The sequence below is a fragment of the Bison bison genome, unplaced genomic scaffold (genome assembly GCF_000754665.1).
Source record: "Bison bison bison isolate TAMUID 2011002044 unplaced genomic scaffold, Bison_UMD1.0 scf7180017864500, whole genome shotgun sequence".
Lineage (NCBI taxonomy): Eukaryota > Metazoa > Chordata > Mammalia > Artiodactyla > Bovidae > Bison > Bison bison.
In genome coordinates, this window is record NW_011495059.1 from 7,316,754 (window position 1) to 7,329,231 (window position 12,478).

The 12,478-nt window shown below is 50.6% G+C and overlaps 1 protein-coding gene across 1 annotated transcript in view; it reads right to left on the reverse strand.

The window, feature by feature from the left end:
- Positions 1–12,478, reverse strand: part of DLGAP4 (discs, large (Drosophila) homolog-associated protein 4) — an 89,771-nt gene that overhangs the window by 72,046 nt on the left and 5,247 nt on the right. The window contains exons 5-7 of the mRNA XM_010829248.1: positions 10,087–10,201; positions 7,449–7,499; positions 4,353–4,593 (exon numbers count right to left, since the gene is read on the reverse strand). Of these exons, the coding sequence (XP_010827550.1) occupies positions 4,353–4,593; positions 7,449–7,499; positions 10,087–10,201 (407 nt within the window). The remainder of the gene's footprint in view (positions 1–4,352; positions 4,594–7,448; positions 7,500–10,086; positions 10,202–12,478) is intronic.

Consider the following 12,478-nt stretch of genomic DNA (forward strand, 5'->3'; position numbering starts at 1 on the left):
ACTGCAGTTTCTCCCACAAAAGGTCGAGTGTATTTCCCTGGACCTTGGCTTTGGGCTCACGTGACTTGCTTTGACCAACCAGATGTTCACAGGAGACTTGAAATGTGCTTGTACAGTGGGCTTAGCCCTCTTATACTTTTGCCACCGCCGTGGAAAGCACATGGCATGGCTTGGGCACTGATTCCCGGAATGCACTTTCGTCCCAGGAGGAGAAGGATATAGGATGTGCAGAGCAAAACTAGGTGACTGGAAAGCTCATGAATGAGAACAAATGTGTATTATTGGGTGCTGCTGAAATTAGATGTGCTTGCTTGTTCCATGGCATTATTGTTATAATAGTTGATAGATACAGAAATTGGTACCAAGAGTAGGGTGTATGAGCAATAAAAATGAAAATATGTAGAACTGTCTCTGGGACCAAGTGGTGCGCAGTGAGTTGTTACTGGAGGCTTGAAAAAAGGTGACCTTGCACTATGGAGAAACAAATACTTGGTAAAACTGTCCATCTATAGTAATTTGAAGAGAACCAATGGATTTGGGCAAGATGGTTTCCAGGTAAATGCTGAAAGCAAGAGCTGGTGCCTCTGGGCTGGATTTGAAAAGGACTTACAAGAAAGAGTGGAATTCATAAAAGACATAGGGAGTGTTGAGTGTTTAGAGGGAATACAGAGAGCCCAGAACTTGGCTGAGTTGGAAAATAAATCAATCAACACTTCTCCAGCCAGTAAATCAGTCTCAAATTAATATGCAGCCTGGGGACAAAGACCAAACCAAGGTCATGACCAGTTAAGATATAACATATGGGCCAGATCCAATCAAGAGCACGGTTACAACATCTTTTATTAATACTTGAAAATAATAAGGTACCATTTAGTAGATGTTCTCAGCTGCTCAAAAGGGCTTCCAGAAAGTTTTAGAGCATGGCCCCATAGAAGCCTGATGTACCCAAAGTAGTCATAATTGAGTAGAGAGAGACTGTCATAACTTAAAAATTAATGGTGTAGTTTTTGCAACATGGAAGTTAAGTGGAATACAATACATAGAAAACCCATAAAGTGTTTGAGGGAGGTGTGTGGCCAAAACAATGATCGCTTAGGCTAAAGAGACTGAGACCATTCAAAGTGTAAAAAGACATCTGGGTCCCTAACTTCCTTCAGGCAGGAAGCAGGCAACAACAGTTCATCAACTGCCCAAAGACCTATATTCTCCAGTGCTTCCTTTAGACAAGGCCAAAAAAGGCTAATGGAAAAGGAAGGGCTTCCAGAGAGCTATAGAAAAACATGGCTTAGGGAATCAACCCCAGGGAGCAAGACCTTGGGCCTCATCAAGAGATATTCCCTCTCCCAGAGTATTTGCCCAACATTTGCCAAGAGGGACTTCACAATGGCCATGGATCAGTAAGTCTCTGAGCCTCCTCCCCTCCTTCTGAACAAGAATGTGACCTGCAAGTCATCCTGTCCCTATTTCACCAATGCATGCTGTGTGTGTGTGTGTGTGTGTGTGTGTGTGTGTAGAGGAGGTATTTGGGAGGTAGGAGGTAGATACTTTTTTTTCTTTTTTAGGTTTTAGGTTCCTCAATCAAGAGGAGCCAAATCCAGATTTGACACAGATCATGAGATCTTTTTTCTTCCTTAAAAATATATTTATTTATTACTGAAGAATAGTTGATTTTCAGTATTAATTTCAGGTGTACCATGACATCCTGATGTTATGGTTGAATGAGACTTTTCAGGATCTTTGGGATAAGGGTATTTTCTGTAAGAGTGACAGGACTAAACGTGGCCAAGAAAGTGGACCACAGTAGATTGAATTACTGACCCTGATTCTTCACCCCTTCCTCAATCCTCACACTTTACCATATAAATCAGTTTCTTACACAAAGGTGGGAGGGTATTTCTCCATCCCTTGTCCTTGAGCTTAGTCATATGACCCCCTTCAACCAATAAGATTTTTGTAGATATTATGCAAGCAAGGACCTTGAAATGTGCCTGTGTAGTTAGGCTTGCTGTCCTCCGCTTCTGCCAGCACCACAGGAAGAACATGGCCTGGCAAAGCCACTGATCCCAGGAGGACACTTTGGTCCCGGGAAGAGGGTGAGAAACATGTGGAGCACATTCCAGCTGACCACAGAGGTGCAAAAGAAATAAATGTTACTTTTTTTTTATACCTCATTTGTGGTTGTTATGCAGGAATGTTGTATCAATACTTGACCAATACAGGGTTCCAAACAGTTCTGAGTCATGTAGCCCATCACCCAACCTCAGCCCATTTATGAGTGAATGAGGTAGGGGGAGATTGGTGAATGAGGGTTTATTTGAACAAAATCGTTGGAGGTGCTGTTTGATTCCCCACGCTCACCTTCTGCTTAGAGAACTTCCCTTACAGGACTTCCCTGGTGGTCCAGTGGGTAAGACTCTGTGCTTCCACTGCAGGGGGCATGGGTTCGATCCCTGGTTGGAGAACTAAGATCCTGCAAGCCACATAGCGTGCCCCCACATCCACCCCCACCAAAAAAAAAAAAAAGAAAAGAAAGAGAACTTCTCTTGGGCCTGGTAATGTGGAGAATCTGATCCTCCCACCCAAAGCTCTTAGAGGACTGGAATGGAGTACCTGGGAGAGTCGGGCAGAGAGATTCCCTGGATTTGGAAGCCAAGCAATGTGAACCCCAATGCCTGCTTGAGACTCCTAAAATGGAGAGGCTGGCAGGGTTAGCTAGAAGGAAGGGGGTAGCAGACCACCCTGTACTTTCAGAGTTTTGCAAGGCACAGGCCCCACTGTCATATAGGTTAAGTTGAGCTGAGGAGACAGTAGGGCTGGAGTTGTCGTCAGAGGAATCTGTCCAAGAAGCCTGCCTGGCAGGGGCAGGTCCCCTGGCAAAAAGAGGCTGAGTGGGGAGGAGAGGGACCACTGCATGGAGAAGCTGAGGGGGATAAGCAGCAGTGGCCTGGAGGGGGTCTGCCCAGGCCAGGAGAGAAGGCATCATGAGGGCCTTCAGGCCCTCTTTCTAAAAGAAAGACCGGCAAGTGGCATCTGTCCCACAGAAAAGTCCTGATGCTAGACAACCCCTGCGCTAGCGACCTTCCCCTCCCACTGGAGGAACCAGCAATGGCCACTGGTGAACAAGGAACCCAGGAGACACTGACCACCATGCCCAGCTCCCCACTGTGGGCTTTCCAGCCCAGTCAAGCCCTAGCTACCAGGTCCATGAGGTCTGAAGTGGATGAGCCTGGCATTTTGACATGAGGCCAGACTCTCAATATCTGAAAACGAGACTGTTCCTTAAGGTCTAAAAGGGATAGGAAAAGCTCAGGAACCTGCCCAGATATCACCCATGATTTGAAAGGCAATAGTGAAACACAGTGGTTTCTTGCTCTGTCCCCAGCCAAGTTCATTCCAGTCAATAAGCTGGTTTCTTGTGTATAGAATTCCTTGAGATTCAGGCTCATTTGATCATATTAAACACCAACTGAGCACTTGAAGCAAGTGTCTTCTCCTACAATAATCCAACCCCAAATGCCTTTGATTGTCAGGAGGCTCCAAGTCAAGACTGAGAACCAGTAATAACAACTACACTTGTCAGCTCCTACCACGTGCAAGGCCCTACCCACCTAAGCCTCCCCAGGCACAGACTTACTTCATCTGCTGGAGAGCTCTCTGGCGTCTGGTTTATGCTTCAATTTATAGATGGGGAAATTGAAGCTCGGGGAGGAAAAGTTGCTGCTAGAGTGAGATCAAAGTTCTGTCTACTAAGCTAGAAACTGTACTATGATTTTCCTTGGTCTTGATATCATGGCTTGCTCTGGGAGAGAGGGTCCCCCTTTTCTCTGATCATCCCTGGGTTATTGTCAGAGAACTCAGAACAGGTATCAGGAAGGACAGGTTGTCCCTGATTGTGAATATGAGAGACACCTGCAAACTCACCCCTTTGAAATGGCTCAGTGTAAATCCCATTCTCTTCCCTGCAGGGTCCCACTCTCCCCACAGGTTTGCCTACCTGAACTAATCCAAACCGGTAAGTAGGGCTTCGGTGAGCTCTGCCTGCCAGCAGGAGGCTGCTCTGAATCAGGGTTTTAGAGACCCAGGGGCCACCAAGTACCTCACAAGCTAGACCTCTTCACCCCACTCCCAGTGTTGACATCTCTCTCTGTGACCCCCTCCCCCACACCCCATTTGAGCTCCAGTTTACCAATTGGTGGGAAGTTCAGCCCCAAGGGCTCCTGCTTTGCCTAACCACCCCTCCACTCCTGGCTTGCCCACTATGGATTCCTATCCACCTGCAGTCCACCAGGCACGGTCCCAGGGGCCCCCTGGCAAAACAAACGAACAAGTCCCGCCCCCACCTCGGTACTCACTTGGAAGTGTGCGACTATTGCTGAGGCTGCCGGTGCTGGGCGGTGGGGAAAGGGACTGCAGGGAAACACTGTCCTCCTCCTGCGAGCAGCCCGCCTGGATGGCGCGCAAGTAGCTGTGGCTGCGGGAGCGGAAGTAGCTGGGCAGCGGCAAGTCTAGAGCCTCAGCCGCAGTCGACTCCGCTTCACTGCAGGCCGACTCGCAGGCCGCCTCGTACTGGTCGCTCAGATCTGCCTCCCGGACCTGTCCGGGCAAAAGCAGGCATCAGGGGCCATCTCCACCCATTCTGGAGGGATGGGGGTGCCTGGTGGTGGGCTCAGCTGCAGAGCTGGAGTCTGGTGCTGCAACTCAGCCCACCTTCCTGTTCCCATCTCACTCAGGGCATGTGATGGGCAGAGGGAGCCCTTAAGAAATAGGCAGCCCCTCTCACCTCTCTGGGCCTCAATTTTCCCATCTCTAAGATGGAGGAGAAACTGTTCAATATACTTTCTAGGATGTTAACTAGGTTATATCTTATGTGTTCAGACTGATTAACTAATAGATTTTGAGGTCACATCTGAAGTCAACCAGAAAGAAGGCTATACTCAATTAGTAATGTTTGCCCTGACGGTTGGAATGGGGAGGTGGCAGTAGATGTGCTAGACATTTACCATCTTATGGTCCAATTCCTTCATTTTTATAAGCAAAGAAACTGAAGGCAACTGAGGGGAAGATACTTGCCAGGTACACCCAGTGAGGAAGTAGCAGAATCAACACTCCAAATGTGTATTTAAGGAAGATTAATCTAGCCCTGTGACATAGAATGGATGTTGGATAGAGGGTGTGGAATGGAGGCAGAGGCCAGAGACGAAGCGATGCAATAGTCTGGTGGGAGAAAATAATACTGGAATGAGGGTCGTGGCAGTGAGGATCGATTAGTGATGTCTGCCATGGGCAATATGGAGAATGGTGGTATATGTGCTATTTGCCATCTCTCCTTTAGCTCAACCTCATCTGGATGGTTTCTAAGTGTCCTTCTAGAGAAAACCATTCAAGATCCTACAAATCTGCAGCTGGAGTTGTGAGCATAGAGGGGCCTCACCATACATATACCCTCCAAGAGTTCTGGAAGGGTCTGTCTGACCCATGTCTCAGGCCATCTTGGTACCTGGGGATCACAAAGTATGAGCTGAGGAGTGAGTTGGCCAAAGATGGACACTGGTTAGGGGTCTTGGGAGACACCTGGGCAAGAGGGCAGGGGGGCAAGAGGGCAGGGGGGCAAAAGTTTCCTCCACCACGTGGAGGAAAAGATGAGGCTGGGCCTGGGGCCAGCTCTGCCCTGGACCTGCTGTGTGACCTCAGGCCAGCCCTATCCTTTAGACCAGTGTTTCCTCCTCTAAATGGAGTGGAACGCCTGTGAACTTATCAGGTCCTGCACCAGGTAAATTGGCTAGTGGGATCATCACCCAATTTAGAGTATATGTTTGGAAAGGGCTAAATTTGCTCTGTTCGATATGGTAGCAATTAACCATGTGTGGCTATCTAGGGTCAAGTTAAATATAATTTTTAAGAATTTCAGTTCCCTAATTACACCAGCCACATTGCACTTGCTCATGCTACCTTTATTGGACAGCATGGATTATAGAACATTTCTAATTATCACCAGGTTCTATCAGACAGCACTGATAAATTAACATGTAGGCCATGTGACATATCCAGAATTCACCTGGAGGGGGTATTAAAGAGATAGGTGTTTATCCTCCAAAATTGCAACCTGAGGGAGGTATACTGAGAGACCCTTGTGATTGCCAAGGGCAATGAGGTCTTGCTTTGGGATTGCACAGTAATGGCCCAGCTCTGGAGCTAGACGGCCAGAGTTTCACTGCCAGGTCCATCATTTTCTCACAATATGAATGTGGGCGAGTCACTGAACTGCTCTGTGCCTCGGTTTCCCCATATATAAAATGGGGGCTAATTGGAGACCAGATTTCACAGAATGATGGTCAAGATTAAATGAGATCATTCATATCGCATGCTTTGAAGAGTGTTGGGGGGAAAGTAAATACCTGATAACCTGTATCTGTTATCACAGGAAGCTCTGTGGGGGTGATTGCAAGGATTTGTGAGTGTTGGTTAAGATGCTCCCAAGCTCTTGGGGGAGAGGCCAGCTGGTTAGTGCTGTTGGTATGTGTACCACTAAGGGTACACTGTGTGTAGGGAACCTCCCCTGGAGGTTTTATATGTGAAACATCACACCCTTATCATGAGGCTGTTGAAGGAAGGAAGAGATCACCTGGCCCACTGTGGGCTCCCCAAAGACCCTCTGCATCAGTGCGATCAAGAGGAACTCCGAAATGAAGATGGGAGGTGCATCAGGCATCCACGGCTGGAATCAGGAGATGTAGGGCCAGTCCTAATTCTACTCTGTAGGGCATGTGGCCTTGGGGATGGGGCATGGGGGGAGGAAAGGGCCACTTCTGGGGGTAAGATGTGTGTGCATCCTACCCCCGGGCACCCTTAGGACAGGCAGACAGTGCCAGTACCAGCATCATCTTCACCAACTTTGGTAAACTTGAAAAGTCTCTGCATTCATTCCAGAACCCTAACATCCTTAAAAATCTTGATGGAATTCAAGAAAAGAGATAAGTCAGAGGATCTGGGGCCTGGAACATGGAGACCAATGTCCCCAGCCCCTGATCTGTCCAAATAGAACAGTCTTGCCTGGCCTTTCCCAGGCTTTGGGGGAAAAGACAAGGAGGGAGCTAGAATCTCTCAGGATATGCCTTCCCTTATCCTAGGGTTACTCTTTTTTAAAAAGTAGAGTTGATTACAATGCTGTCCTAATGTCGTGGGGCTATTCTTGCCTCATCCATAGAACCTAACTCATTCTTTTCCATTTTTGAGAAGAGGAAACTGAGGCACAGAGAAGTGAAGTGACAGGGCCAGGGAGTGAAAGGTCCAGGTGCCAATATGAGCCCCAATTCCATCCTCCTTGGAGGAGGTTTTCCTGGTGCTAGCTCTGCTTGCAGCTGTCTGGGTTAGGGGCCAGGACACTGAGGTGCCTAGGCCCAGCCCTGGACTCTGGGATGGGGCGGTGAGAGAATGGCAAACATACTGACCTGCTGTTCGTGGCCAAACAACTGGGGGATCAGGGAGGCCTGTCCAAAAATCTGCAGGAAAGAGATGGGAGGGTTATGGGGAGACCGAGGCTGGGGGCTGGGGAGGGGTCTTCAGGCTCGGCTACAAGAGAACTTGGGGCTGGTCTAACCTCCTCTCCAGACTGGCTGGGGCCCACTTACTAGGAGGTTTTGGTTTCCTCCAGGGATAGGAGGCTCACTCCTTCTGAGACTGGGTTTATACATGTTTCTCCTGGGTTGGCTTCTGGGACCATGGATGTCCTCTCTGCTGCCTGTCAGCTGGGCAGGTAGCCTCCCAGGATCTATAGATTAGGGGAAGAACCTGGAGGCTTCTCTTCCCTGGTCAGGGCTTACCCAGTCCAGTGCCTGGTGGGAGGGGAGCTTCTCCTGGCAGGAGTTGAGGCTCAGAGATACAGACAGAATTGGACATCTCTGACTTTGAGGCCACATATGTGGCTCAGGTCACTCAAGCTTCACAGGGTGAGGGTTTGGGGGTTCAGAGCACTCTAGGCCAGAAGAGAACTGGGGCTAGGCAGGGGGTAGTGGGAGAGACTGGTGGTGTCCCCAGCCTGGCTGATTCCATATACCTTTTTGTGTGGCCAAAGGACAAAATAGTGTTTCCAGTGCCAAGGCCAGGTGGGGGATGGAGAGGGTGCATGTGAGACAGACAGACAGACCCAGAGAGAAACATGGAGATGAGACGTACTGGAGAGAATCAGAGAAAAATGTGAATGAGAGGAGAGAAAAGCAGAGGGACACAGACAAGACAGCTGAGGGATGAGAGAACAGACAGGATGGGAGAGACAGGGAAGGGCACTGTCCATCCAGCACACACCTCATGCCCCGTGCCACCTGCTTGGGGACAAGACAGCAAGGGCCCCATCTGCAGGGAGCTCCCAGTCTTAAGGGTGAGACAGACACCAAATAAATAAGCAAACAAATATAATTCCTGATAGTGCGAAGTGCTGTTGAGACAATGAAGCAAGGTAAGGGAACAGGGCCCCAGGCACCCCTGAGGTGGGAAGTGATACTGCAGGTCTCTCTGAGGTGACATTTGAGCCAAGACCTGGATCACACAGAGGAACCAGCTGTGCAAAGATCTGAGAGAAGAGTGCTCCCAGGGAGGAACAAGCACGGGGAGGCTGGGGCAGGAATGAGGGATGTAAGCAGCAAAAGGAGGCCAGTGTGGCAGGAGCAGGGCCGGTGACAGAATATGTCAGAGATTACCTCTGAGAGGGAGGCCAGGCCTCGCGGGTCTGGCTTTCCTGGGGGTAGGCAGGAGCTATGGGATGGTGCGGAGCAGGTGACGTGATCTGACTTCTGCCTTTTGCTAGCTCCCTCTGGCCACCGTGAATAGGTTGGAGGTGACAGGCACAGAGGCCAGCACAACTGTTCAGGTGAGACTTGGTGGGACCTGGAGGATGGGAGGGGCAGAGGGTCCCCTGGCTGGGGTGGGGGGGCTCTACCTCACCCCCCATCTGAGGTCAGTCTCCTTGGAGTCTGGGAATGACAGTCCTGAGGGTGGGGGGCTGGGGAGAGCTTGGCCAGGCTAGGAATAATGGTGTGGTGGGGATCTGAGGTCCAAAAGTTCTAAGCAGTCCATTAGCCCGGGCAGTGGGGCTGCACGCAGTGAGACCTGGGGCCTGTTCCTGCCTAGAGAGGCAGCTGGGTCTGCACCTGACTGTCCCTGCTGCCTCACTGTGCTACCGTTGGCAGGTGTCTGCCCTCTCTGGGCCTCGTCCCCCCATTCACACTGTGGAGGGAGCCCTCGAGCCTTGCCTGGCTATCCCTTTGCAAATGGTAAAGTACTGTGCACAGCACAGTAGGGACTGAGGTCCAGGTTTGGGCCTGACAGTCCATCTCTGCCCAGTTTCGCCTCCTCCTCCCTGTGTGATCCTACCTATCTGGGCCTCAGTTTCCTCATCTGTGAAATGGGGATATGGGTATGGACCCTCTGGGGTGGTGGTGAGGGATCCAGGAGCTGATGGTTGAGAGAATTAACAGCACAGCGTGCTTACCACTATTACTGGCAGAACTGGCCGGGTCCTGGAAGCCCAGCTATCCACCAAGCAGATGGGACATGGGGGTCCAGAGTGGAGAAGCAACTTGCCGGAAGTCATACAGCAGGATGGCAGCACGAACCATCAAGGTAGCTACCCTGTGCTGAGCACACTGTGTTTATTATCTCACTGATGCCTCACAACCCTTTCAAATAGGAAAGATTACCTTCTGGTGATAAGTCAGGCAACTGAGGCTCCGGGAAGGGGGGCGGGGGATTTGACCTGGGTTTACACTGTCAGTGACAAGACTGGGACTCAAAGCCAGGTCTCCAGTTCCACGTCCTCGGTACTTCTGGGTGGACAGCAGTAGTGCAACCCCTCCCTCTGTGGCCACAGCTCAGGCCATCAGTGTCGGGCCCTGGGGTTGCTCTCCAGGCACTGGACGGTCAGTGAGGAAGAGGCATGCACAGACAGCTTCAGGAACCAAGACTAAACAGAAGCACAGGGCAGACATGCTGGGACTACTCAGCGGAGGCTGAACCTGGATGTTGGTCCTTCCCCTGGGTGGGAGTCGGGGCTCTCTCCAGCCCACTGGCCTTCTGCCTGCCCACCGCCCTCACCTGGCTGATGCAGCTGGAGTCATTGAGGCTGTCACTGACAGGGTTGTATTCCTCCTCCCAGCTCGGACACTTGGAGGGCAGCAGCATGTCCACGGAATCCAGGCGGTCCAGACTCCTGGGGAGGATGGGGAGCAGATGGGGCTCAGTCTCCTCTTTGTTTAGCCTGGGAAACTGAGGCCCAGAGGTGGGAAAACTGGCCAAGGTTATCCAGTGGTAGAGGGGAAAATGGAAGTCACTGCCAGCCTGGGTAGTATGAGGGGTGATGAGCAAGGGGAGAGCTCCTAGCTTTTGGATGCCTTGTGAGTCTCGTAGGTGCAGGCGGCTTTCATTGGTCATGTCCGCTGTAGTCACGAGGTGGCAGCACAAGCTCGCTTTTGACTATTTCAAACCAGAGGCACTCCACACCAGCTCAATTCTACAGCGCCTTCCTCTGCAGGCCTGGGGCAATTCCAGAGGCTGGACAGAGGAGACTGTCAAGGCCCACAAGCCTTGACCTCCAGCCAAGATTGCCCAAAGGTCATCAGTTTTGACAGAACGTCCAGGTAGCCTCCTCCAGGCTCCTGAAGACTCACCGCTTTTCCCCCACAGTTTCGGTGCTTCAGTCTTTCTCACAACTACCTGACCACGAGTCTCCTCTGCACCACTGCTCTCAAAGTAAGATCCAAGCTGCCAACAGCTCAGCCCTTGATATAGACAAACTTAGACTGGAACCCAGGCTCCTCCCAGGGTGATCTTGGGTAAGCTGTCACCCCGTAAGTCTCAGTTTCCTCACCTCTAAGTGGGGGTGTCACCATGCCTGTCTGCTGGGGCTGTGGGGCGGTTTCAGAGATGCAAAGGGCACTGGGGCAGGCAGAGAGCCCAGAGAGCAGCAAGTGCTAACAGATGGCCCCCATTACTGTTACTACAGGCATACTCCTTTTATTGCAGTTCCCCTTACTGTGCTCTGCAGAATTTTTTTTTTTACAAATTGAAGGTTTGTGGCAACCCTGAGTTGTCAGGTGATGCTTAGCATTTTTCAGCAATAAAGCATTTTAAAATTAAGGTATGTACCTTTTAAAAGACATAATGCTATGGCACACCTAATAGACTAGAATGTAAACATAGCTTTTACATGCATTGGGAAACAAAAAAATTCATGTGACTCACTTTATTGGGATATTCTCTGTATTACCGTGGTTTGAAGTATGCCTGTACTACTATTATCAATTTGCTCACATTCAAGGCCTGTACCCTGGTCCTGCCCACCTCTCCCACCTCCATGCCCACAGATCATTCAAGAATTGTAGGAGGTCAGGACTAGAAGGGATCTTAGAGATCATCCAGCTCAGCCCCCTTTCCTTAAAGCTAGGGAAAAAGGCTCAGAGAGGGTGAGACCTAGAAACAGCCCATGGTGTCCTGAATTCCCACCTGGAGGCCATTCCCTGCCTTCTGTCCTCGCCAAGGAGACTCCCTGCTCCTGTCACCTGCTCTGCTCTCTTCCCATGGCTGCAGTCCTCCCAGCCTACCTTCTCAGTGAAGCCTTGGCTGTTGCCCCCAGGAACTGAAGAACTAGGACTAACCTCGTTTCCTTTAACCCTTCCAAGTCTTTTGTCTGCTTCTGACTTGTTTCTCTTCCTCAGTGGGTTCTGAATCGCCTACAACTTTCATCTGTGTTCTACTCATTCTTTTCTGTTCTAATCCCCACTGTGACTTCTGCATGTGAAAGCTCACTTCTCTAACATGTTAATTGTTGCTTTCTGTGTGAGTGCATTTCATTTTTCACACTTTCACTAACTCTTTCAAGCCTTAAAACAATAGGTTTGGGCCCCATCCCAGGAATTCCAGGCGAGGTAATGGGCAGGGGAAGGCTGTGTATCACTCCCTTTGACATCTGGATTCCCCCTCATCCTCCAAAGGGCAGGGCTCGTCTAGCCAGAAGAGGGTCCCCTGGAGAAGTTCCTGGGGCTGTGGGAGGGGAAACCACCTTGGGGGTGTGGCTCCTCTGGGCAGGGTTTACCTGGGCCAGTCTCTAGAGAGACTCCCCTTACGCTTTATCAGAGCATAAGGCTCACCTGTGGCCAGGACTTAACTGGGGGGTAGGGGGGTAGTGGGGTAGCTCACCAAATGGCGGGGCTGTCCGGAGTCAATTCATCAAAGAGAAGGGGCCAACCTAAGGAGGAGGATCTCAGGAGGGGGGCTAAACTGAAGGAGGGTTCACCTAGGGTACCTGAGTCTGAAGCTGGAGGGCAGGATTCATCTGCGGGGCTGCTTCATTCATTCAGCCGGCGGCCGAAGAGGAAGAAGGCGAGGTTCTCAGGGGTTGGGCATACCTGTGAGGGGCTCACCTGGAAGGCGAGGCTTGGAGCGGGGGTTGCAAGCAGGTAAAGAGGCTTTCCCAGAGGCTAGCTCGCAA